At 36.8% G+C, this 27,801-nt stretch overlaps 2 protein-coding genes and 1 pseudogene across 2 annotated transcripts; 2 read left to right on the forward strand and 1 right to left on the reverse strand.

Annotated features, from left to right (window-relative positions):
- The first annotated feature begins 557 nt into the window (after nucleotides 1-557).
- LOC113074240 (uncharacterized) lies at nucleotides 558-8,591 on the forward strand. Its single transcript, XM_026247031.1, has 10 exons — nucleotides 558-746; nucleotides 3,503-3,545; nucleotides 3,695-3,982; nucleotides 4,072-4,356; nucleotides 4,853-5,058; nucleotides 5,217-5,315; nucleotides 5,651-5,725; nucleotides 6,109-6,213; nucleotides 6,716-6,796; nucleotides 7,083-8,591. Exons 2-10 carry the CDS (start codon nucleotides 3,503-3,505, stop codon nucleotides 7,170-7,172), a joined length of 1,272 nt encoding a protein of 423 aa, XP_026102816.1. The 5' UTR covers nucleotides 558-746; the 3' UTR covers nucleotides 7,173-8,591.
- A 156-nt stretch (nucleotides 8,592-8,747) lies between these two features.
- LOC113074312 (uncharacterized) lies at nucleotides 8,748-10,792 on the reverse strand (annotated as a pseudogene).
- Nucleotides 10,793-17,497: 6,705 nt separating this feature from the next.
- On the forward strand, nucleotides 17,498-26,996 carry LOC113074388 (vacuolar protein sorting-associated protein 37C-like). The gene is made up of 5 exons (XM_026247251.1): nucleotides 17,498-18,009; nucleotides 21,310-21,418; nucleotides 22,804-22,975; nucleotides 24,061-24,143; nucleotides 24,607-26,996. Exons 2-5 carry the CDS (start codon nucleotides 21,326-21,328, stop codon nucleotides 25,222-25,224), a joined length of 966 nt encoding a protein of 321 aa, XP_026103036.1. The 5' UTR covers nucleotides 17,498-18,009; nucleotides 21,310-21,325; the 3' UTR covers nucleotides 25,225-26,996.
- Nucleotides 26,997-27,801: the final 805 nt, after the last annotated feature.

The following is a 27,801-nucleotide window of genomic DNA, read 5'->3' on the forward strand; positions in this document are numbered from 1 at the left end:
AATATAGAAGGAACAGCTGAAGGCTGGAGCACTAGCATAAATAGACGGGCCAGTCCCAGCCTCCTCTATATTTGGGATTATGAATTAGGTTTGTAGAATAAAATTCATTAATTGGTATGATGACTCTACCCCTGTATTTATTTTAAAATTATTAAATCAACAACAAATAGTTGTGTTAAAGCCAAGCTGTCAAAGCTAATTGGCTAATTATTTACACAAATAGTTCCAAAAAATCTTCTAAATCTTCTAAAGGTCAAGTCAATTATTTGAACATGGTAATGCAATGAAGGGAATTTGCTTGTTTTTAGATATCACATGGCGCCTACCCAGGCTTGGAAGAGTTACTTTAAAAATGTATTCCGTTAATCCCCAACCCTGTGCCTACCACACATTTAGGGAACAAGGTTGGTTCTCCTCTTCGACTTTTAAGGTGTGGAACATATTTCTCACAATCATAGATTACGTTTGCCATTCATTTTTTTTTCAAATACTCAAGTCCAAACCTCCACACACACATCAATCCTCACGACCATATTAACCTTTCCTCGCATTCAAGCGGGTGGGGAGAGACAAAGGGAGAGGAATGCGCTCGAGGGGTTTTGTTAGTGGTTTATTCGCACGAGAGCAGAAGTGCTGAGAACTCTACCAGTTCCACACAGGACACTCCTACTGACTGTAATTTACAGCTCGGTTACACGGTTAAATCCTCAATTTTCAACGGTAACATCCATCATCTTAATGAAACCGTGAGTATGCAATGGACTTTATGTGTGAATAATCTTTGTTAAAACTGCGAAAATAACCTAATGCAAATTTTTTTTTTGCGATTTAAAGCTTGTTTTCCTCATTCAAAGTCGTTGTTTTTCTGTAAAGTATGTTGTTTTAAATCCCAATACATCCGTTTTCTCCTTTCGCTTTACAATAAAAGTAACAATAGGCTACGTTATAATCCACATGCAAGAGGCGCGTGAGCGTTTGTTGTTGAAAGCCATCCTAATATTTTTTTTTGCAGGCGTTTAAGATGCATATTTCGTCAAACATTGCGCTATAGTTGTATATAGTATAGTTTGCATCTACATCCTAATTGATTAGTGACATTGTTTAATTTAAATTATAGCCGTTTTTTTTCTTCGTTCATTTATGGGGCTTCTCGGCTTTACTAAATCTAATTGTTTCGTATATTCGCGCGTAATGTGTTGTCATTTGATGATCTGGCTCAATCAAGTTTATCTAACGCCCTTCAGGAAAGCTGTCCATTAGCCGCCATTTGTTAGGGCGTTCCAGTGTACTAAAACATCTTGACTATAGGATATTTAATTAATAAACACCGTGTAAACTGTACTAGGCTTAAACGATTCTTAAAGATCGGAGAAGCAAGAATTGCAACCTATGATTGCAACTGAACTGGTAGAGGACTACAAAAATCTGTAAAGATTTATACAAGTAGGCTACCACACCCTTAAAGTGGACATATATAGAATTACACTAAAAGGCCTTCCACTTGCAAGAAAGTATGAACTATCTATCAGATGACAGAAATTTTGATAATGCTGATCATTTAGAGACCTTAGAAACTCATGTATCAAATATGATGTGGTAGGCATTATGTTTAAATGCGTCCTATTATGCTCTTTTACAAAGTCTTAATTGGGGGGGGGGGGGGTTGCATACTAGAACAGGCTCTCATACTAGGTTGTTCTAAAAACACATTATTTTTCACATATTATACATTATTACAATACATCATAGTGATAACCCTCAATGCCTTCTCTAGTGCAGCATAACTAGGTCTCGTCCCATTCCTTGATATTTGTGATATTCTAAATCCCGGAAAATAGGTGTTGTACAGTCAATACGAGTCATTTGCTGTAGTTTTTGATAAGTCATTTCTGTTAAATAAAATATCTCTTTTTGAGATGGACTTTGAGCATTGTAACATTGCAGATCGTTTTTATGCTCAAACAGCAACATACTAATGAAGTTGTAAATGTGAAAAAGCATAATAGGACCCCTTTAAAGGGATAGTTCACCGAAATAGCAAAATTAGGTCATTAATAACTTACCCTCATGTTGTTCCAAACCAGAAAGGCCTCCGTTTATCTTTGGAACACAGTTTAAGATATTTTAGATTTAGTTTGAGAGCTTCCTGTCCCTCCATTGAAACTGTGTGCACAGTATACTGTCCATGTCCAGAATGGTAAGAAAAACATCATCAAAGTAGTCCATGTGACATCAGAGGGTCAGTTAGAGTATTTTGAAGCATCAAAAATACATTTTGGTCCAAAGATAGCAAAAACTACGACTTTTTTTAGCATTGTCTTCTCTTCCGTGTCTGTTGTGAGAGAGAGTTCAAAACAAAGCAGTTTGTGATATCCGGTTTGCAAACGAATCATTCGATGTAACCGGATCTTTTTGAACCAGTTCACCAAATCGAACTGAATCATTTTAAACCGTTCGCGTCTCCAATATGCATTAATCCACAAATGACTTAAGCTGTTAACTTTTTTAATGTGGCTGACACTGCCTCTGAGTTAAAACAAACCAATATCCTGGAGTAATTCATTTACTCAAACAGTACATTGACTGAACTGCTGTAAAGAGAGAACTGAAGATGAACACCGAGCTGAGCCAGATAATGAACGAACCATTAACTCGTTCAAGAGTCAAGAACCGGTTGCATCGGTTCTCGGATCGCCAGAAGTTTCGATTCAATTCAATAAACCGGTTGAAAAAAACAGTTCACCGGTTCTTTAGCGCTCAACGTAATGACGTCATTGGCAATGATCGCCCTTGATTCAAGCCTTTGGTTTACCCACGCTCATAACATTAGACAGAATCAGTTCAGAATCAATCACCAAAAGAATCAGTTCAGTTCAGACGCTCTGTGTGTTGGGTCTGTTTCACGCTAAATCACACATGCGCAGTATCATCAGCTCCTCGGTTCTCGAATCGGACAGAAACGGTTCTTGACTCGAGAACGAGTCAGTCTGTTGTTCGTTATCTGGCTCGGCTCTATGTTCATCTTCAGTTCTCTCTTCACAGCAGTTCAGTCAGTGTACTGTTACGGAGTGCATGAATTACTCCGGGATATTGGTTTGTTTAAACTCAGAGGGAGTGTCAGCCACATTAAAAAAGTTAACAGCTTAAGTAATGTGCGGATTAATGCGTATTGGAGACGCGAACCGTTTAAAACGATTCAGTTTGATGATGAACAGGTTCTTACAGGTTTGGAACAACATGAAGGTAAGTTATTAATGACATAATTTTGCTATTTGGGTGAACTAACCCTTTAATATCAGCCAGTATTACTTATGTTTGGATGCACACAGAAAAATATGCAGGCATATGCTAGCATATTCTGTCCTATTTCTTGCTGGGTTGAGAGAGAAAAAAAAAAAGAAAATTTTTATATATATAAAATCATCCTAGTGTTTTCAGAGTTTTGGGATACTGTGAACAAACATGTTACATCTGTAATACTGATAGATCTTTTCTCAGACAGATGCTGAGTGTTTGGACCCTCCTTTCAACTGCTATTTGTGCAGGTATTATAACATTTGCTTATTAACCTCCCTGAACATTCAGAATAATAACAGGACAAGCTGAATCATGTAATACAATTAAACAGCCTACACATGATATTAACTGCCAACAGTTCAAAAGAACTAAAAAAAAAAAAAAAATTCTCCCCCAGTGTCAGTCTCTGCATTACCTCAGAGGATTTTATTCCATGGCCAGCAGCTGACTCTGGATCTTCCTGAGAGGACACGGAGCTTGGAGTTTTTAAATGCTAATGAGACTGAAAGACTTACTATCTGGAACCAAGCTAGCAATTCTGTGCGGGCAAGTAAAGGCTATGTGACCAGCATGGGTAAGGACTGGACATTCAGAATCCAACGTGTTACGTTTGATGATGAGGGAACCTACACCTTGTTAAATCACTTTGGTGCAACCATCATCAGTTATATAGTGAAGGTCAACTGTGAGTAGTAATTTAAACCTCCCACTCAGAATAATATCTATGTGATTGTCCTACATATCTTCACTATCTGTCATTCTCTTTCTTTACAGCCAACAAAGGCATCATTGATTGTGTCGCAGGTGACACTCTGAGAATATCTCTGGCAGGACTCAAGCAGACTGATGCTACGCTTCGCTTTTACAATAATTATTCATCTCTCGTCCTGGTGGAGAATGGAGTTGCTGTGGGACGAAGCTACCCAGACTATGTCAACCGGCTTAGAGTGAGCAGTGAAATTATTCAGATTCTCAATGTAAATGTTTCAGATGTAGGCAGATACGAGCTCACCGATCTGAAACGAAGACTCGTCTCAAACAATACAATGATACTAGTGGGTAAGAAAATACTTATTTTTTTCAAAATCTTTTAAAATGACACATTCAAAAAATAAGAATAAGTCAACACAAGGATATTCACCACGGATGAGTTAAATAAATCAAAAGTGACCGTTTCAGTTGATCAAAACACATTTAAAATGTTTCAAAAGATTTCAATTTCAAATAATGTCGTTCTGACTTTTTGTCTCTCACAGAATTCTGAAAAATGTATCATGCTTTCCACAAATATTTGTTTTTGCAGTGATAAGAAATCTTTCAAATCACTATCAAATTAGCATATTCGAATGATTTATGAAGAATCATATGACACAGAAAGCTGTATTTTGTATTTTAAAAAAAGTGCAGCATTGGTGAATGTAAGAGATCACTTAAAAACAAGAAAAAAAAATCGGACTGTGTTTTGTGTCTTTTCATTTAGAGATTTGGGTCACCACATGCATTATTACATCTTTTGATGTCTGTTCTTCTCTTGTCTCTTCAAATATCTATGTAGATCATCGTGATTATTCCGCCAATAAAGGTCTTCTAGCTCTGCTGTTGCTTGGAATTCCTGGTGGAATCTGCTTCTGCTGCAGAAAGAGAATCTGCAAATGTTGTCAGACCACTAAATCAGACACAAGTCAGCCCAACAGTGTACCAATGTCTTCACCTAGCAGCAACACTATGTCTGGTCCTGTAGGTCCTGGAGACAATGGCCAGGTAAAATAAATGTGGAGAACCTTTCTGTCTCCCTACACTTTCCTGTAAACAAAAAAACAAACAAAAAAAAACAAGATCAAGATCATAAAAAAATTAAAAATAATTGTAGCTGGTGTGCATTGTAAGTAATATTAATGGTTTGCTGTTTTTGACTGAAGGGCTACATTGCTGGTTATCCGTCTCAACCAGATCCAGGTCAGAATCACTATCCTTATCAACCAGAGTCAGGCGGACAACCTGCTGTTCCTCCCAACCCTGTAAGCTTACACACACAGAGATTTACCACAGATCCTTCTATCCAAAGTGACAATTAAGGAATTTTAGTTCAGTTCATCCTAAGGTGGCAGCAACTTTAAAATCTTTTGAATACATGTTCCAAATTGCTTAAAAAGCAGATCCTGTAGGTCCTGCAGACACTGGCCAGGTTAAATAAATGTGAAAATCTGTCTGTCTTCCTACACTTTCCTGCCCGTTCTCCACTATCCTGTAAACAAAACAAAAAAAGGCAAACTAAATCAATGCTTTAAAAAAAAAAAATTGTAGCTGGTGTGCATTGTAAGTAGTATTAATGGTTTGTTGTTTTTGACCGAAGGGCTACGTCGCTGGTTATCCGTCTCATCCTTATCCACCAGAGTCAGGCGGACAACCTGCTGCTCCTCCCAACCCTGTAAGCTTACATGCACAGAGATTTACCACAGATCCTTCTATCCAAAGTGACAAACAGGAATGTTACAACACAAGAAGTTGTCAAGCACCATGATTTTGAAACACTGTCATATGTGAGTTGCTGTAAAAAGTGCTAGATGCGAGAGCACTCACAAAGGCGTCCATCACGAAAGGCATGTTTACACAGAAAAACTATGTTAAAGCAAGCAGTGGAAAGGTCTAAACATGTTATCTGTGCACGGTTCCCAAGACCAACATGAATTCTGGTTTGATTTTTAGCTTGTGGACACATGCAAAAACTTAATTAACTAGTACAGAGTTTATCTTTTTATTTAAGTTTGCCCATAAAAAAAAATCAATTTTGTGCATTTTCTGTTTTTTTAGGGTTTTTATCAAAACCCTGTCTACCCTCCTGCCTCTGGCCCTGCACCTGCTCAGCCGCCCCAGTGGAATGCCCCTCCAACCAACTACCAACCACCTGCACCTGTGGTACATCAAAAATCTTGCAATGCAAATCTCTTTGCTTTTCATCCTGTGGGTTTTTATTTCTATGTGCTTATTTGTAATCAAAGAAAGCAAGCAGATATGTAAAGGATAAAATGAAATTCAAATGCATGAATTGCGCTGAAAGGGTCAACACAGGGTTAAAGAGATTGACAATTCTGACATTTGTTCACTATCAAGTTGTTCCAAACATGTATGAATTTCTTTCTTTTGCTGAACACAAAAGAATATATTTTGAACAATATTGGTTAGCAAACAACTTGCAGTGGTCGCTGACTTCAATAGTATGGAAAATAATACTAAGGGAGTCAGTGGCTTCTGTCAACGATCAAAATATTTGTTTTGTGCTGAAGCGAAGAAAGAAACTCATACAGGTTTGAATCATCTTGAGGGTGAGTAAATGACAGTATTGAATTTTTTTGGGTGAACTACACATTAACTTGCTTATTTTAACAAGATTTTTAAACAAGACACTGTGTGTCCTCAGAACTATGCACCAGTAATGAGCAGTGCTCCTTCTGGGCCTGAAATGCCGCCAACTGTACCACTGCTCACACCTCAGCCTCAGGTAACATCTAACCTTTTCCACCCTTAACTTCTTTTCTATAAACATCTGCCTGAGTTAACCTTTCTTGGGCCATATTTTAGTGTTATTTTAGTATTTTTAACTGTCCAGTCTTTCAGTAACAGTTACTTTGCATTAAATTTCTAACCATTTTTTTTTAACAAATTGCACTAAATTTGCCTCGCATTGCTGAAAATGATTGTTAGAAAAAGTAAAGCTTTACTCTGGACACATTTCATATTCCCAATGTCTCTCTGTGTTTCACTCTCTTACCTGTCTTTTTTTCTAGTCTCAACCAATGGATATCCTTAACTCCAGTGAATCTGGCTTCCAGTTTGATGTTAACAAAGGAAGGTCTTCTGGCAACAACTTCCTGTAGTTACTCCAATATCCTGAATTATCCCTGCAATGGATGTAGAAACAAACACTTGTTTGTTAGATTCATACAAAATGCAAGCCTTAAAAAGAATAATAACAATTTTGGCCTTAGAACTAATAGGACCTTAATTAAAACTACTACTTAATTTGTTTATGATTAGACCTATTCTCTCAGCACTTAGTCTAGCTAAAGTGATATAGGAGGTTATTACAATTTGCATAAGAAAAAAAAATGAAATGCATTTATATATTACCTACTGTACCTCAAATCCGTTTACTGTTTTCCCATGAAAAACAGCTTCCAAAGATGCGTGTCTTTTTCTTACAGCTTAATGTCACTCTCTTGCTGCTCTTTAATAACAGAAGAAAAAAAATGTTGAATGATACCAACGATTTTTAAAAACCTACCTCCATATTTCACCAATATGTTTTCATATTAAAGTCACATTGCAATATGGACAAAAGAATGACTCACCCTCTGAATGGGCTTTTAACAGACGTGTTTGTTTAAGGAAAAAGCAGAGCAATTACTATAGACGCACACTAGTTGGGACCTGTCCTGAAATTCAGTTTGAAGGTGAAAGTGAACTACCATTTTCACTTGATCTAATCTATCCTTTCAGTCAGGCTGAAAAGGCTATGTTCTACACTTTTGTGTAGAACTACATTGAATAATAAGCCATTATTTTATCATTGTAGTTGTGCAAATGTCCATAAACTATTGACTGTAGTGTATGTATTCACTCTATTTACTTTTTTGCAAACTTTAAAGTACATGCTTACCTTACTGTAGTGTTGGGAAACAACAACAACAAAAACCTGTAACCTAAGAAAACTAAAATATATATTGATATTTTTACCTGCTTAAACAGTATCATGTAAGGCTCAGGAATCAGGAAAATATATGAAAAAATGATAGGATGTCTAAAGTTAAACAGATATAATGCATGTTATTAGTAATGCATGTTAGTGAATTTAGATGTATTACCAGTGTTTCAGGGAATTTTCTTAACTGCTAAGCAAGTAGTTGCATTTGCAGTTTTATAGTGCTTTTAGCTGAAATAAAAAAAATAAAATGGTGCAAACAAAACATTTATACTTGAACGTTGATAATGTGTGTAAAATATTACAGTGACATTTTAATACGATTTGTGTTGTACCTGCATACTTATGGGTAATTTTATTTGCCCTTCAACTGCTATCAATTTCCTTACCGGGACTGTTTACTGTTCATATTTTATATTATCATTACATGTTCTAAGTATATATACATATATTTTTATTTTATTTTGTCTAACATCTAGTGCCAACCGGCAAAGTAATTTCCCCTGTTTTATGTTGCATTATTGGAAAACGAAATGCAATATGTTGTCACACTTTGAACTATAATAAGAATGACAATAAACATGATTATAATACATATTTATGTTGTTTTTAAGGTCTGCACATTAAGCATCTCTATTTTCTCTATTTGTTTTTTTTATCATAACAGACACTGCAACCAGTGAGGTTTCAGTAATTTCCGCATAACAAAAAATATTCCACTGGATTCACCCAATTGAAGGGGATATGTAGAATTGGATGTAACAACAAAAGTATATATGTTTTTTTCTGACTTCAGGGATTTGTGTCATGTTTTTTCACTCCAAAATACAGTCAAAGAAAAAATGCAGTAGATTGTTGCCATTTATCAAAAGTGCTTTTGTTGAAAAAATGTCTATAATTGTCTATAATACTATAATTAACTGATTAAATACATTTTGTACTGTTGCCCTGTGCATCACATCAGTGAATAATGTAGTAAGCAACAAAACCATGATTATTTAAATGCAGTGTAAATACATTTTGGTGTTTGCTGTTTACCCCACAAACGGTGTTTGGACATTAGATTCAGTCCTTTTGTTAACAATTAAACCCCTCAGGTGCCAGATCCTGTTGTGCTATAGGACACAAAGTTTGACTTGAGAATGAATCATCTTTTAACTAACACTTGGAATACTGAAGCACCCTCCCAGTTTAGACAAACAATGTGGTTCCTTTGCAGAGTTTCAAGTTACAATATCATGCCGGATTACAGGGATTTACAACTGTAAATATTTCTGGTCTGATGAGGATTTCCCCATCATTCCATTTTGCTTTTTTCCATCTCTCTTAGTCGTGTCTCCAACATCTTGATTTTGTCCTGAAGGTGTGTATCTGGCTTTGCAGATGTACCTATTCCTAACAGGACACACACACATGCCAGGCCCACTAGTCTTATTGCTGTGGTTTCTGCAGAGGCTCCAGCGTCGCTGAGAATCAATCCAAACATGCCCATGGCAAATGTGACCTTCAGCAGCCACAGAGCCATCCTTACTGCTCCATCAACCAAACGCTGGATGAAGGCTAATATCCAGTAGGCCACAACAACCAGAAGTGCCCACTGAGTGACAAAAATCACTCCCTCCAGAGTAACTTTTTGGTAAGTTAGCTTGGCTAGATAAAAAAATTAAAACGTACTTGTGTAAATGTTTTTTGTTTAAAATAAATTGAAGCTCTCAGGTATGACTTTTGTACATTTACCTTCAATTCCTGCTGATTCCAAGATTTCCATAACGTACTGGATGTCCATGTTAAGTGCTGATGCTAGGTCATCTGACAGCCCTTTTACACCACTTTGTAAAAACTGATGCCCATAAATAAAAAAAAATACAATATCATTGTTTTTCAAAAAATAAAAGACCTTCCCAGTACAGCAAGGATCATGTGGTAAGTTATGTTGCAATAGCAAATTAGCAAACCACGTGGCAAATCACTCTTCTGCTTTTCTGAGAACTACTTTCACTTTTCTTAGACATTTTAAATGTCCATCATCTGGTGTCAAGGTCAAAAACCTGGCATTTCAGAGGTCCTCAAGTTCACACATTAACTGTTGAATATTGCATATTTGACAATCAGAAATTTTACAAACATTACACTGAATAAATGTTTTTGTAAAATGTCTTGCTTGGATGCTACTTGGTTTCTCATAGAGTCAGCATTAATTATATTGAACGATGGCACAAAGCGTTTAATATAAACTCGATAGACTAGATTTTTACAATGTCAGCTCACCTAAGAGAGACAGGTCTACTCTCTTTTCACCAATTGTGGAGACAAATCAACTCTGTGCTTCCTCGGACAAACTTGTGAAAATGGACCTCACATTTTGGAGTGGACTAGACTGCCCGTCCCATCCAAAAGAGCGACACAACGGTATCAACTGATATGAAACTGAAAGTAGAGTCCTCATAAAAATACAGAACAAGCAGAGTGAGAAAGAATGTCACAAATACAGAATAAGAAAAAAAGAGAAAGAGAAGTGAGAGATTATTTATTTATTTTATTTCAAACATTAAAAGCCCAAAGTATTGTCCAACCTGAGTGTAGTTCATACAAGGGGCGTGGCTCCATATTCCATTAGTTTGGTGATCATGGATTTGTCTCTGAGATTAACTGCCTCATGCATTACTGTCTGTCCATCATATCTTCAGTGTCCATGTCGATTCCTGGTAAGTGTGACAGCATGAAAACACCTAAAAGAAACAGTCTATGGGGTCTATGCACAGTATATGCTGGGAACAGTTACATTGACATGTTCAAACTGAGCATGTGTTCACATGTTTATTACTGCCCCCTATTGTTGGTTTGAATTAAATTGAACTAGAATTCAGCTAGAGATAATATACAGGTAGGCTAAATAGGCAGCTGTCAAGATAGCGCTTCAGTGATTACATTTTTGCTAAAATTTTCAGGCATTTGACAAAAAATAAATTAATAGAAAATAAAATAATCTGGTAAAAATCCTGTTGACTAGAAGACAATGGAACTCCAATTGCTAAAATGCTCTCTCATTTCTTGGTTATGGCCTACAAAAATATGTCATCACTGCAGCACTATAAATGCTATGGGCAGTGTCCAAAACAATTCAGCTTATGAGGAGACAGGAAATTAATCATGTCTATATCAAAAGACTGTATGAATGTGTGTGACATCGTCAAAGGTTCCGCAATTGGCATCCATCTTGAGAGGATTTAAATGAATGATAGAAGCTTCAATATAACTGGCACTATATGCAAGTGAGTCTATTCATGCCTGGACTTCTTTGCCAAGCCACTTTATTTTCAGCACTTTGCCCAGTCTATGAAGGATCTCTTAGTTTCGGACCACCACTGTATTAATATGATGACGGGCTTGAAGCTGTCAATCACCACAGCTGGTCTCTGCATCACAGAAACTATGAGAGGGACATAAAGAAAGGTGATTTGTTAATTTTAAAATGAAAAGTTCTAGAAATCTTGTGATGGACACAGGAAACAAATTCAATACATACGCTGTACAAAGACTTATGTACTAACTTTTTAGAAAAACAAACAAGAGGCTAGATATGCTGTGTCAAGGTCAAATAAATAGCATATTTGTACCTATGAAAAAAAAAGATTTGATCAAATGGAGTATTCCTAACTAAGAAAACCTAATATTTTTAGTAATCCTTTTTCACTTTTTATCAGTGTTTTCCCTCTTCATCACATCTCTGATTTGTCTGCACTAATGAAAGCCTATTCCCAAACCAAGCACAAGTCATGGGCTTCACAAGTAGATACGTTATACTATTATTAGATTTGATTTGATTCTCACCCAACAGCACAAAAGTTGTTTTTATTTTTCCCTCAGCTTTATGACAAAGCATTATTACTTGCCCTGTGACTAGAAACAAACCTTAAATCTAGTAGAAACTGATATATGACAGGATCAGGATTCTGAGGACCGTTGCCTGTTTTGATAGAAAACAAACAACACACGATTCTTTTGACGGGGTACCATGAATATTTAATACATGATGCTAGTTTGCTGCATGGTGTTCTGAGCTTCCTATTTATTTAATATTATTTATTTATAAGTTGTCTTTGACTACTATTTCGTGGGCTAAGCTCTTTTACAATAGACTTTGGTATTTCGCCATCACAAAAATCCGTCCATAAATGGCGAATATCACATAACGCTTATATTTATGAGATCAGCATTTTCATCATAAAAGGTATCATTTTTAAATAAAGTAAACCATAGCTCGAGTCATTACAAACTATTTGTCTTTTTTTCTGTTATAAACAAACGAAGTTGAGCTAAAATGATGGGAACATCATAATGGTGGTGTTTCATCAAGTTGTTAAAAAAAAGTCATCTTTAATTGTAACTTAAATAAAAATGTAATTGATTTTAATCTTTATTTATAAGAATACAATTTACTTTAGATTTTAGGAAAAAAACCAACAACACTTAAATGCATATAAGAAAAAAACACATAGGCTATATGAAGTGGATAAGGACCTCTAATTTAGATCCAGAAATAAGCAGGATGTCATTCAGTCACGGTCTGGGAGAGAAAAAGAGAAATCCACATGGTGCATTAAAAGCTTATTTTAACGAATTAATAAATCAATAATTAGGCCACACAAACATACACACAAACATCAGGGTTGCCAACTCTCATGCATCTGGCGTGACACTCACGCTTTCAGCATAAATCTCAAGATGCGTGAGAGTTGGCAACCCTGCAAACATATATGATAAAATATATATCTATATAATAAAATATTTTTCTAATTAAATATTTACAGCATATCCTGTAAAGTTCCTCCTCTGATTATACAGTATAACTGTAAAAGCAGAGGAAATAGCTGTCTGGACCATACTGACCATGGAGATGGTTGTCTTCAATCATGTGCTGAAATGCTGATTTAAAGAAAGAGTCCTTACTGAAATACGCAACTGTTTAATATGATATAACTCTCACATGAGGGTATGAGATAGTTACAGTGGCATAATACTGGTGGTCAAACTTCTGGCGTAGTCCCATGTGGCATTTGGTTGGCAGACTGAAAGCAATGTCAGCACAGTACATGATAAGTGCAATAACTGAGAAGATAATAGCCACAGCAGAGACCACCAAACAAACAGAGACCTGTAAATTTCATGATTTTTTGTCTTTTTAATTATTTATTTTCTGTTATACAGAATGTGCTTAAGTGAAGCCTTTGCATTTGATTATGGGTGAAATACAGCAACGGCTCTAAAATGTGCTTCAACAGTTTGTCTGTCTTGTTTTAAGTTCAGACTCACTGCTTTGCAGGTAGCATATTTTTTCTATTCCAGCTGCACCAGAAATGACGAACTGTTTGGAAAAAGGGGGAATAAATGAAGTTCAGTGATATGTCTATAGTTGGCAGGTATACTCTATTAATTTACTGTACATTCCTTTAAATACTTTGCTATCATCTTAAACTGTATAACCACCATTTCCTAACGTTTTAGTGTTATATAAGGCCACTCCACCATGACACACCAAAGTTAATTATAATGGTGGTCTCAGTGGAATGCAGTGATATAGAATAGGAGATGATCAGAAATCCTATGACTATCTGAGCGACCTATGAGAGACAGAAAAAAAAGACAAGAGAGATAGCTCAGCAAAAATCTCGTACAAGTAAAATCTATTTTTTTGTAATAGGTGGCATTAAATTTCAATCAGTTTTAGCTGAGGTGTGATATTAAAATGTTTCAGAACGTATCTTTAACAAAAATGATCTTTCTTATATAATGATCTTTCTTCACCTTCAGTACCACGACTGAGGTGAGACCCCTGAGCAAGGCACCAAACCCCCAACTGCTGCAAAGGTACCAAACACGCCAAAGCAAAAATGGCTATCCAGTGCTCCGGATGTGTGTTCACGGTATGTGTGAACTTGGATGGGTTTGATGCAGAGCAAAAAGTCTTAGAATGGGACACCACTTTGCTACGCTACACGTCACCTTCACTGTTTGACTTTCATGAAGTGTTTAATACTTCTTTCACATTTACACAATATGTGTAGTAGTCCTAAATTGTAAATAGTCAAGACTATACCAAAAATATTAATGACACAAGCTTTTTATTTATAAGACTAGAACATAGCACTGATGAATCAGAACTATTTGTTTTATAATTAATATACTGCATTATATTTGTAGTTTTAAATGTAGATTTTCTTAAGAAATATTATAAAACTGAACTGTTAATTGTTGTAATGTATAAAATAAACTACCAGGCAAAATTGTTATTTAAAATGGCAAAAATGGACAGGGACCAATATAACCCCTAGCAATGGTCCTACTGGAAATAATTAATTATTTCTAGTGTTTACTGCCAGGTCCGTCGACACGGTCAAAGAAAAATCCTTCGTTTTCAAGTGAAGTTTGTAATAACAAACGCGACAGTGATGAACATGTCTTTAAAGTAATGTCAGATTCTAAGTTCAACAAACTTGATGTTCACGCAGAGTGGAACAATCCCAAAGAAAAAATATCAAGGCTTCACTTCTGTCTGCAATCCAAAAACAGTTAGACCCACCCTTGTGTTTTTATGCAAGCATCACAAAATGGGGGTCTGTCCACGTTGCCCCCTTCTCCCTGTAAGAGCTTTTATCACGTGTTTTCGATCACTTCATAAACAGCTCTCTGTTCCCTTCAGCCACATGGTTTTTAGGATTCTCACATTCTAGGTGAGTCGGTGGTGCATTATATTTCATAAAAATTAAATGTGACCGGATTATGTTTATTAGTAACATATAACATATTTTATATATTCATGGGTGTATTTAATTTTTTTGTTTTGATGATGCCTGAAAATTGTTGCATTTAATTTGTGTAGTGGCTTGCAATGGTTACCTGTGTATTTGTGACTGTAGGATATAAGAATAAATGAAAAGGGAAACTGGAAGGAGCTGTATTGAACATCTGGTCGGTCCAGCCCACTTAAGGCAATGCATGTGTAATCTGCCCCTAACCCTTTTCCTGTGCTGTGCTGTTGAGCTATCAAGATTGTATCAAGATGTGTGTGCTGACTTTCTCTCCAGACACATTTTCTGTATTATATCCACCCACTTCCTCTCCTCACAAAGATTTTTTTTTTTTTCCACCAGCATCTGTATTCCTGCAATACGTTCTATTTATAGGGGGATCAGATCATGTTTCATACCGACTCTCTCACTATTATCTCAGTCTGTAAAGAGCCATTATAGTCATTGATCTGGACTTTGAAATGTCCATATTTTCCAGTACCTCAATTGAGTTCGAGCAGGGTTTTCAAGATGTCAAGCAACCAAATGGCGCCTGCCGACTCAGATCCTCCCATATTTCCATCGCCTGTTTAAGTTTTATGACCCTGAAGTGGTGGCAGTAAATGGATGTGGGCCAAATATTTTGTCATTAAAGAAGACAGATAATGGTATAGTTTGGGATCTTACTGTAATCATGCTGTAATTGTTTCCTTTGAGATGTTTTACCTAATGTTGTTGTTGAATATTATGTTTACATTTTTTCTCTCACCATGTGTTTTCCTTCTCTAGCTTATGGCAATATTGTTCCAGCTCCTCCTGACTATACCAACCTACAACATCAGCATTGATATACAATATTTGTTTGTGTGCCCCTTCTGTGTTGGTTCTGTGGTATGTTTATTTCACTACTAAGTGTAGTTGTTATGGTTTAAAATGTTTGTCCTAGTATTATGGCAAGTTTGCTAAAACACAAAATACATAAAATGATCACACACAAAGCAAACAAAGCATATTAACACATAGTCCTAGTGACCTACTGCCCATTAGCTTTTGTACAATTGCATTTTCTTTTTTCTGACAGTTTCTTAATCAACATTTTCTTCTTATTCGTTTTTTTTTTTTATAGTCTGTTATTGCTGGATCATTTGGTAAGGCATCTGAAAGAACTCCTAAGAGAGAACTGGTAAATTCAAATAACTAGAGCTTCTTATTGGATTTGGAATGTTAAACTTTATTCTTAAGTATAAACACTTATCTGTGTTTCTCCCTCCAAGTAAAAAAAACTGGTCTCTGGTGTTGCTGGTCTGGTGGGGACACTAATTGGTCTTATTCTGTATGCTTATGCTGCAAATACCTCTCTGGAAATGCCTCCTTGCTCACTTGAATTATACAAAGATGAAGCTTGACCACAAACTATCTTTCAAGTAAGTGAAAATGATTGATTTATCCTGCCATTAGCCAGTTATACAAATGAAAACAAAAACTGGCCTGTTTTACACATTAATATCTTCCTGCCTATGTTAAAAGATACCACTACATTGCAAAAGAGTGTAATACACATTCTGTGCTGTGACACACTATTTTTGTGATGGTTAATGGAGAATGTATACGACACAGATGGCATATTATTAAACAGTTCTATGTCTTTTTCTGATTTATATTTAATATTGACTCAATAAATATTCTCTTTTTGTTTTGACAGAATTTTTACAAAACAATATGCGGACAGCTGTTGTTTTATGATATTGCAGCTCTGGTTCTCCATTGTTTCCTATCATTTTCTGCATTTAAAGGACTGAGAATACACTGATATTACATTATCCATACACCTTCTCTCTTAGACACAGATTTTTTTATATTTTTATTTACGAGCATTTAATTTTTATATTTAAATTATTTTTTTGTCTCTGAATCATAACCAATGCTATTGTTTTTCTGGGGGTTTATTTCTTAAAAATGTGAATTTACAATATTGTCATGTACAAAACACATATTTGGAAGTCTTTGTGAAACTGGTGACGTTAATTTATACTGAAAACATTTTACCTGCTATTACTGAAAATGTAATTTTTTGATTATTTGCTACTTTATTATTAATATTTAAGTAAAACAATCAAGATGGTATTTTCGACCACTTTGTTTTATTAGCCATGAAATCATATGAAACGATCCATGAAATTCTCAAAGCTCATAAAATCACAAATTACTTTGACAAATGAAAAGGATATAATCTAATATGTAAAATAAATTATGAAAATGTATAGTTTTAAAGTGCCTGTAATTCCAAACGCTCAAATTAATGTTCTACTATGGGTGTCTCTTTAGTGCTTATATTTAAAAATCTGTAAGATCTGTAAGTTCTTTTTGCAATATTAGGCATCTCTCTCAATCTGTTTCCTTTCTGGTGAAATGTTAGGACTAACCCTACTGCCATGTCACATGCATGGAATAGTCCCGTCACATCGGGGTTTCCCTTTCAGCAGAGTAACGTTACAGAAGTTCTTTGCTTTCACCTGAAAATACGACGATACCATATCAAATAAATGTAAGGGGAAAAGTATGATATTTTCACAAAAGGAGGAAAATGTCTTTTAATTTTCTGCATTATAAAACCTATATATATATATTAAATCTTTATTCCAAACTAAATGTGATATTCTTGACAATAAGTGTAAATTGTGTTTTTAGTCTGTTTTAAACATATCTCACTTCCCTCGACAAAATGGTTTCATCCAAAGATGGCCACGATATCTGTCAACCAGAAGTGAAACTTTCCCTCAAGAATAGGAATATACCCCGTCATTTATCCTTCATTTGGACTATTTTGCTCGAATTGACATCGATGCGGTTTTACTGGACACACATTATTATGTTTTTCTGAGTTGTTTTTTCGTCCGACGCCGTTTTGTATTGAATACCAACCCGCCTTGCTCAACTGCTCTCTTTAAAGAGAGCTAGCCGTCCTGCTAACCGCGGGGAGATTCTTGTCTCCGGGAATAATTTCGGGAGCATATTTACACTTTGCCACTCTAAATAAAGCGCGACAGCTGGTACCGATACTGTCACCTAAGTGTTTCTCGCAGGAAGCAGGTTTTAACGCCGAGGACGCTCGCGAGTTGTTAGGATCAGCACTTCCGTCTACATGTTTACGTCACTCGCTGCCAGTTAAGTTTGATGTTTTTCCATGAGCACTGTGTGGAGAGGACTTTGATTTGCTTGTACCTTGTAAGTATTGAGGGATTCTTTAAAATATACCAAACCTGTAGAGTTAAGATTAGGTTCATTTCCATAATTATTTGCCTTAATATCAGTGATCCACTGTCACATGCACTGTCTGTTTGACAGATGACTGCCATAGGTGATCCAGATTAATTTTCCTGTCAGTTTTCAAGTAGTGGTTTGATATTCGAAATTACACCTACCAAATATAAAATATTAGCGATAAATTATATTATTGACATTTTAAGACCATTTTATGCCACTGGTTAATGACAGTCTGACAATAGCATAATAACGCAAGTGCACTCTTTCAAAGAACAAAAAGAACATTGCAATCGGAATGTGAAAATTATATCCTAAATAATAAATAAATTAGGGATGCAGCGATCCAATTTAAAACATTTTTTTAGAACCAATCCAATTCGATACTTTCCGATAAATTCACGAGTATCGGTCAATACCAATAAAATTTTTAAATCAATGTAGAATTAATGTACTTCTGTGTCTAATCTACCAAATATAAGCCACTTAATTTTAATGAAAAATAACAAAATGAAAAATATATAATCATAACCTATGAAAATACTACTTTTATAAACTAGGTTAGGCTATTCTAGAAAAATCATATGTGCACAATAATTTTATAAAATGTAAACATTTAGTGAAATAACATTATTAGGTAACAAATAATCAGAATCAGAAAGAGCTTTATTGCCAAGTATGCTTTCGCATACAGTTTCTGTCTAGAAGCCAAAAAGGAAGTGACTAAAACTGCAATTCATCGACTGGCCGCTGGAGGTTGGCTCCAAAAGGGAGTCGGTACCTTAGGGTGCTTTCACACTTGGTTAGCTTGCCTGGTCTGCACCCGAGTTCGATTGCTCCCCCCTATGTGTTCATATTATTTTATTTGAGTCTGAACCACAGTTCGTTTGCGTCATCATGCCAGCAGCTGTTTCCCCGTTGCTTTAGCCCCTTTCACACTGCACGTCGGATCCGGCATATTGCTGTATCATTGCTGGGTCGCCTTCTGTGTGAACAACCATGTCCCGGGATTGCTTCCGGCAAACGCATAACATTGATCTTAGCACTTTTATATATTTACGTTTTGAACTGTTCGTTTTGTTCACAAAGCTTTGGTATATAACAGCACTTACGTCTGTCTTAGGAAAGTACTGCAAATGCTCTAAAGAATGCTGAAGGCGAACAGAAATGAGACATACAGCTCTTTGCTTGCGTGTCAGTCACGTTTGCTGGAAAATGAGCGAAACGCACACAAACATGTAAGAATACGTCATTAATAGCGGTTCACTTCCGCGATTTGGTACGATTGCATTCACATCAGCAGTGAACCTTACCGGAGTTCACATGAACCGTACTCGAGACCAATCAGAAGGCAGCATTCACATCATCCAAATGAACCGAACTCTGACATCAATCGAACCCGGGTGCGCACCAAAAATACTAGTGTGAAAACGCCCTTATGGGGCTTTCACACTGGCAGTTTAGTGCGGAATGGGGCATGGTTCGCATGAAAAATCGCTAATGTGAATGCTGTCATCAGACCCTGGTGCACACTGGGGTACCAAACCCGAGACTACCTGGAGAAGGTGGTCAAAGTTCAGTTGCTCCCGAACTGTAGCACGGTTCGTGTGAATGTGCAAGCAACATGGACTTGGGTGCGCACTTGTTCAGGAAGTAAAGAATCCCGCGCATGTATAACAATATATATAACAAAACAATATATATATATATATATATATATATATATATATATATATATATATATTAGGGGTGTAACGATACGCGTATTCGTATTGAACCGTTCGGTACGACGCTTTCGGTTCGGTACGCGGTACGCATTATGTATACCGAACGGTTCGTTGGAGTAATTAATTATATTTGAAAAAAAAAAGAGAGAGAGAGAAATATAATGATATGCGTTCAACAAGGTAGCCCAATAACCCAAACAACGTAACAGGAAACGCCCCTGACACTCCCGAAGAAGAAAAAAACACCATCTTATATGTTTATGTTAGGCTACTCAGCAGGCGCTCGCTCACTCAGTACGCGCTGAGCTCGTTGCAAAATAGCCAATGCGTTTAACAGACTAGAAATGAGAAGATCCTCCAATAACCAACAGGTCTGGTGTTTGGGTGCACTTTGGATTCCCTTTAAGCTATAATGGTGATGGCAAGAGAGTGGTGGATAAAAAAACAACGGTATGTCGCATCTGCGGGAATAAAAAAAAAAAAAACACCAGCGGTAATATCTGGGATATATGCGTCAGTACTATCTGGAAAAAGACGAAAAAAAGGAGAAACATGCACGCAGCAAACTATCCCTGCAGCATTTAGAAACTATAGCTTACAGGGAATCCAACCCAAACACCAGACCTGTTGGTTATTTTAGGATCTTATATTTCTGGTCTGTTAAAGGCATTCGACATTTTGCAACGAGCCTTCAGCGCGTGCTGAGTGAGCGAGCGCCTTAGGGGCCGTTCACATATCGTGCCTAAAAACGCATGGAAAACGCTAAGCGCGTCGTTCTCCTCCTTTCCAAAGCGCTTGGGCAGAAGCGCTCATGAGGCGTCTGTCTTTGCTAAGCAACAATGACGTGCTCTCTCCATGAGACGCGGAAATTTCAGCGAAGGATAAATGGATTTGCAGCTCTAAAAATCGCTTGGAGTAGCGCTGCTACTAAATTTATTTCAAAATTGCAATCCATATACAACTATGATCAGCTGATCCTTCATCTTGGCTGAGCTCTCAACGTTGTTACGGGAAAGGATGAAGCTGATTGGTTAGTTCTTGTCACATGACCCGCGGTGCGCTTGCGGCATTCTGAAAAGTTGAGATGTTTTTACATTTTGCTGTATCTAAAACGTATCGAACCGAACCGAACCGAACCGTGACATCAGTGTATCGTATCGAACCGAACCGTGAATTTTGTGAACCGTTACACCCCTAATATATATATATGTATAAATCATATTTTTTTATTATAAAAAAATTTAACAGTTGCAATATATCGTGGCAACAAAAATTAGCGTGATCATATCCATATATTGTGTGATAAGTCGATATATTGACTATTGCGACACACCTAAACTGCTAACCTGGTTCAACATAAAAGGATCTTTTACCCAAAAATTTTAATTCTGAATGTTTTTTCCTAACCTGTATGGCTTTCTTTCTTCCGTGGAACACACTATAAGATGTCAGTAGCATTCTGGTCTTATGATTAAGATGAGCTGTAATGTTATATGTAAATGATTAGCACATAAGTAAGCTCACTGTTTATCTTTAGCTGTCCTAGCAAATCAATGGAGAAGCTTCAAGACCTCAACCAGTCCGAGTTGCAGGATTTGCTGGACAACTCGGAGCGGGTGGAGTCTATGGCACTAGAGTCTGATGAGGTAAGATGATTATGAAGGGATAGTTCACCCATTAATGAAAAATTATTTACCCTCACATTATTCCAAACTTATTTTATTTACTTTTTATGTGGAACACAAAAGTCCATAGTCCAAAAAAGACATTTAAATGTACCTTACATACTTAAACGTAAAGGTTCTTTATTGTCATCTATGGTTCTGTGAAGAACCTTTAACATCCATGGAAATTTTCCATTGGACAGAATTGGTTATTCAGATTATTAATCTGTTCTTTAGGGTTTTATTGAGAACTGTTCACTGAAAGGTTCTTTAGAAAGTTCTCTGTGAAACCCTCCGTTTGCAATCTTTATGTTCAAGAGTGTAGTAGAAGTGCTTAAAGGGTTAGTTCACCCAAAAATGAAAATTATGTCATTATTAACTCACCCTTATGCTGTTCCAAACATGTAAGATCTCCTTTTATCTTCGGAACACAGTTTAAGATATTTTAGATTTAGTCCGGGAGCTCTCAGTCCCTCCATTGAAGCTGTGTGAATGGTACACTGTCCATCTCCAGAAAGGTAAGAAAAACATCATCAAAGTAGTCCATGTGACATCAGAGGGTCCGTTAGAATTTTTCGAAGCATCGAAAATACATTTTGGTCCAAACATAGCAAAAACTACGACTTTATTCAGAATTGTCTTCTCTTCCGTGTCTGTTGTGAGGGAGAGTTCAAATCAAAGCAGTCTGGATATCCGGTTTGCGAACGAATCATTCAGTTCACCAAATTGAACTGAATCGTTTTAAATGGTTCGCATCTCTAATACGCATTCATCAACAAATGACTTAAGCTGTTAACTTTTTTAATGTGGCTGACACAAACAAACCAATATCCTGGAGTAATTCATGTACTCAAACAGTACATTGACTGAACTGCTAGTTCACAAAAAAGTACTGCTACTAGTTCATAAAAAGTGGAAATTCTGACAAAAAGAATATGATATTTTGAAGAATTTGAGTAACCAAAAAGGTTGTGAACATCAGAAAAAAGAAACTCATACGTGTTTATAACAACTCGAGGGTGTGTAAATAATGACAAAATTTTCATTTTTGTATAGGCTACCCCTTTAGCCTTCTTATATTAATGAGGCTATAAATGAACAGTCACATCTGTATGTACTGCTAAAAAATTTAAATGAAACATCATATATATCCATTCCTCTCTGTACATCATTTTTGTATGTTTCTGGTCATCTCTTCATCAGTTCATTCAGAAATGACCACTTCTACACACCATCTACTTAGCATTAACATCCATCATGAAGTAAACTCCAGTCTTTAGAGTCCTGCCGAGGATGGATGTCCTATAGTGTACCTTATGATGTCTATAGCGTTGTTGCTCTTGTCATGTGTCACTGTTATTCTGCAGATTCAGAACATTCAGTTGGAGAGGGAAATGGCTCTGGCTGCAAACCGCAGTCTGGCCGAGCAAAACCTGGACATGAAGCCCCGTCTCGAAACAGAGAGGGCACGACTGGTGGGAAAATACTCTGAACTAGAGGAAGTGAGAGAGAAATACCAGCAGCACTGTGCCATGAGAGGTAAGGGAAAGAAGGAATCGAATGGGTTATGAACGTAAAGGTTTCAAAGACAATGTAGACATGAATGCTGGGTAAATTGATGAATAATGAAGGGGGAGTTTTCTAAAAATCTGGCGAATAGTTTTGCTCTGAGAAGAAATTCAATATGTTGGTAATGATGGGCTTTTTTATTAAACTATTTAAAACGGAAACAATTTGGGATCATCACGAAGAATAAAGAAATGTTAAATATTTGCATATCCCTTTTTGATGAAATTCATGATCAAACCAGATTAACATTTCCAGATTTCTGTTTATTGGAAAGGCTTTTTCTTTGGGTCATATTTTTTATATTTCAGTCAATAAATTTTTCCTATTCTGTTTCTGTTCAGCTGTAACTGGATGGTTTATATCTTGAATGTCCTGTTGTTGTGTATTTGCAAGTTATTGAAATAAACAAAATCCTAAGAAAAATCAAATGTAAATATCTTAGGAAGGTGTTTCAGTGTAAGAAAATACATGAATTTTAATATTGTAAAAGAGAAGGTTTAGGCAGTGTGAAAAATAGAATCAGTCTTTTTTTTTTTTTATATATTCAAGTATTAGCACTGCTTTTAGCTCAAAGAAGTGTAGTTGAAATTACAGTGTTCTTTTAACTCTTGTTCACACTACTGTTAAACTGCAGTCCCTTGAAGGCACCCTGGAACCCTTAACCTTTAAACAGACACAGGAATTATTTTGTTTCTAAACGGAGCAATGTTGTTCAGCCAGAATATCTTCTATATGTGCTCATGTCTGTCAAATAGTGCTGTACTATCAGCTTGTTTTCTTCTGATACTCATTTCTCCTCCCCTTTTTTGCATCTGTAATATTACATCACACAATAGCTACGTATCTGGCCTTTTTCTCTATGTTTTTCTCATTTTCCTTTCTTTCTCTCAGTCTATTCATTACTGCTTTTTCCTTTGTTTAAAATGATTACACATTTTAGTCACTCATTTGTTTGCATAACAGTTCTCACTTTTCAGTTTCTTACTCTTTTTCAATTTACGGTATGTATCAGCTCTCTCCCACTTCTGTTTTCTTTTTCCCTTCCCCCTCTGCAGATAGTATCATGGGGCAGGTTTCTCCGGAGGGGCTGTTGTCTCGTCTGCAGACAGAGGGCACCAACACAGAGGAAGAATCAGAGGTGGGCCACCGTCCCCTTTATAATCACTGGTTTTCATCATATATATATATATATTTAGAGAAAGACAGAGAGAGAAGAAATGAAGAAATAAAAAGCTCTTGTTGTAAATAAAATCTATTATACATTATACTTATATGGATTAAAATCCAAAAATCCTTAAAAGGATTCTTTGAACAGAGTTCTTGAATAATGAAGTACTTTATTTATTTATTTATTTTATTTTTTACATGCAAATAGTCATTTATGAAATGGTCATAATGAATGCTTTGCAAAAATATTTGATTAATTTAATGTATCTAAGTTAGTCTTATTGTTTCCAGACTTTCGAATAGTGGCATATTTTCATATTTGAAGGCTTATGAACTACTGATTTCCTAAGAATTATATAATATTATAAAACCTGTATGGTGTTACCAACCCCACAGATTGAGGATTAGAAAATCACTCAATCTCTTTCTCTCAGGTTTTAGCAGATGAGTTTCTTGAAGGTTCGATATCGCTGGACTCCTTCCTCGAGCGCTTCCTTTCCCTCCGCTCTCTGGCTCACACAAGACGAGTGCGCATTGAAAAGCTGCAAGAAATTATCAGTCAAAAGAGCAAAGGAATTGGCGATGCTGCAGTGACATCACAAACCTGTGCTAATCAGGACGCTGGATCCTCATCGCTGTGGCAACAACCGCAGCCTCAACAGCAGCAGAGCTCCAAAATCAGTGCACCCTCCAATGCCTCCACTTCCGCTCTGCCCTACACCCCCTACCCTGTTGCTCCCCCCTCAGCCTCCACAGCGGCCAGCACTAATCCTAGCACAGCGTTTCAGCCCTACCCCAGCCAGGGTCCCACCTTCCCTCCATCAACAGGCTACACAGCTCCCAGGCCTGCATTTGGTCCTCCCACTTGCCCATACCCCACCCAACCACCATTTCCTGCCCCGCCTTTTGGGCAGTTTGGTCCCACGCCTGCTCCGTATCCCGTTCCATATGCTTATGGAGGGTACAACTACCCCACAGGCCCCCATGGCCCATCAAACCAATCACCCAGAGCTAATAGACCAGCTTTTGGGGTACCACAACCATACTCTTGAGCCACTCTGTGTGTGTCTGTCTTTCTCTTAGTCTCACTATCCCCCCTCTCGTCTCTCTCCCTCCTTTCTCCCCCTGTTCTACCTCCTCCTCACCCTCAGATTTGTGGTTTGTGTACCCATGTCATATCCTGTTTCCTGTCTGAGGCTTATAAAGACAATTGAGATTGAGCGTGTGCTTGTTTCCCCCATGAGACCTCAGTCAGAGACTCAGTATGGGCCACACAGTCTTAAATGGCTCAGTTCCTGTCAATTTTAAAGCATGTTATCAGTTTGCAAAAATTCTGATTTATTATTATCTTTAATGACGAGAGTCTTTTTTTTGTTGACAACATTGTGTTACAGCTCAGACTTATTTTGCTGTTGTTCTTTTTTTTCCAATCATTTTGTCCAAACTCTACTGAGACAGACATGCCACACTACATAAAAGTGTTATGTTAGCATAATAGGCTAATCTCTTGTCTATATCAACCCTTGTTGACAGCGTCAATCCAGAAAGCACAGCACCATTTTACATTCCATCAAAGATTAAAACTCCTTATAAAAAAGCAGAGCTTATTCACTATCATGAATAAATTTAGACAACTTCCACGTGTGCAGATCTGGGTGAGTTATGTATGCTTAGTGTACCAATGCGCCAACCAATCACTCCAAACTCTCCATACCTCTTTTGCTTCCTCTTTTTTCCTTTCACACCCTTCCACTCTATTTATTTAATATACCACTTGACAATGCTCGGAAGAAGTAAACTTTTACTCTAAGTTCTCTAGTGGGGATGGTGTATTTAACAAATTAAACTAATATTAAAGGGAAACTGGAGAACAAGGGATATTAATATAGACATATCTATCTGCTATAGCACAGGATTTGGTGGGGAAGTTGAGGCATAACATAGCACAGAGCATATGCAAAGGAAATAGGAGTTTCATAACATGCTTACTTTAGTAAATATAGCATTCTACACCTACCGTTAATGTAGATAGTCCTTTTGTGGTAAAACTATGCAGACGAATGCCTGGCTGCATATTTTACACTGACATTTAGACCGAGCGAGACATTTGATGGTCTTGTACAGCTAGATGCCCAGTCTGTTTCAGAGGCACTTCACCCCAGAATCATACGCCGGGTGGGACTGGATCTAGTTAACCAACAGAATGCTTTATTTTGTGGTTTGATTTGAGTCCACCTTCAGATTCAACCACATGAACAGCCCACTAGACCACAGTTGTAAGCCTATCCATCAAAACGGCCTGTGCGTGTCATTGCGTGGTGTTATGTAGATCCGTAAAAGCCCCATCTATTTGAGACCTCCTTGTCGGCCAACTAGAGGACCATGTGAATCACACTAGCACTCCACACTAACAGTCCCAAACTCTTTGGCAACAGGAGCTGGGAGCGGGGCCTTCGAACCATCAGCTCTAGAATAGACGTGCGGGGTCTCTCTTTATTTTTGTACTTAAAAGCAATTCAAAACCAGAGGCATCCTCAATCAAGCCTCAGAGTGGCTTTATCTAATTCATGAACTCAGGTTTGTAGCAAAACCCCCACGTTTAGGTTCCCTCCCCAGCACCTGGAGCAAGGGAGAGGGGTGATACGACACGAGGATGAGAGGAAACAAATGGGATGAAAATGTTATTAGCACATTGATTTGCAGCATTAGTGGAGAGAAATTCTGTTGCATTGGTTGTGATGACTGTAGTCTGTTAAAAGTGTATTTTAATTTTTATTGTCCTTTTTTTTGGGTGTGAATATTAAAGACTGAAGTTGATCTACAATTTCTGTGTTGACTGGAATAACTGACTTTATTTTTGCTAATGAAATAAATAAATTATTTTATCCCACACATTGATCAAAGGTGACCGTAAAGACATTTTACACACATTTTCACAAATTTACAAGAAAAGAAATGGTAGTTCAGCTTTTGAAGGCTAGATAAATTCCGTTCATATTGAATCATAGACGAGAGTTTCAAGAGGGTGTTGGGGGAATTTTGTTGTACACATACAAAACCCGATTATTTACGGGTCTCTCCGACTGTACGATATGGTAAACCAACCCCGACGACACCTGAGAAAAAACGAGAGAGTGAAGGAGGGAAAGAGGTGGCTGGGAAAGATTGTGAATGAAAAGAAGATTTGAGTAACCGTGAAATGAAAGTATAGATGCGGATATCGGTGGTTTTACAGCCTTACCGATAGCCGCAGTTGATTCCTGTGAGCACGATTAATCATCTTTCTCCAATCTAATGTGAGTGTTTTCAGTGTGCCGTACACCACAAGAGCCTCGATTCCTGTATGCAAAGAGAAAGATTTTAAATATGCAGATTTGATTGCGGTCTCATTATTTACCCCACCAACGATCTTTCATTTTTATATATAAAAAAAAAAATCGACATTTTTTTTCAATGTTTTATATATATAGGCCTACATTTTTTTCCTTTTTTTTTTTTTTTTTTTTTTTTTTTTTACATTTTTACAAATTAAAATATACATTTTTAAACATTTCATATCAAGTCAGACAATATTACACTACTTCAAAAATTCTCCCCTTCCACTTACCTACGCGCGTTTTTTTCAAGCT

The sequence above is a fragment of the Carassius auratus genome, chromosome 1 (genome assembly GCF_003368295.1).
Source record: "Carassius auratus strain Wakin chromosome 1, ASM336829v1, whole genome shotgun sequence".
NCBI lineage: Eukaryota > Metazoa > Chordata > Actinopteri > Cypriniformes > Cyprinidae > Carassius > Carassius auratus.

Coding starts and splice junctions, on each gene's coding strand:
- LOC113074240 (XM_026247031.1), top strand. CDS start 3,503: ATGCTGAGTGTTTGGACCCTCCTTTCAACTGCTATTTGTGCAG. Junction 3,983..4,071: donor TTATATAGTGAAGGTCAACT/GTGAGTAGTAAT, acceptor CTTTCTTTACAG/CCAACAAAGGCATCATTGAT. Junction 6,214..6,715: donor ACCAACCACCTGCACCTGTG/GTACATCAAAAA, acceptor GTGTGTCCTCAG/AACTATGCACCAGTAATGAG.
- LOC113074388 (XM_026247251.1), top strand. CDS start 21,326: ATGGAGAAGCTTCAAGACCTCAACCAGTCCGAGTTGCAGGATTTGCTG. Junction 22,976..24,060: donor GCAGCACTGTGCCATGAGAG/GTAAGGGAAAGA, acceptor CCCCCTCTGCAG/ATAGTATCATGGGGCAGGTT. Junction 24,144..24,606: donor ACACAGAGGAAGAATCAGAG/GTGGGCCACCGT, acceptor TCTTTCTCTCAG/GTTTTAGCAGATGAGTTTCT.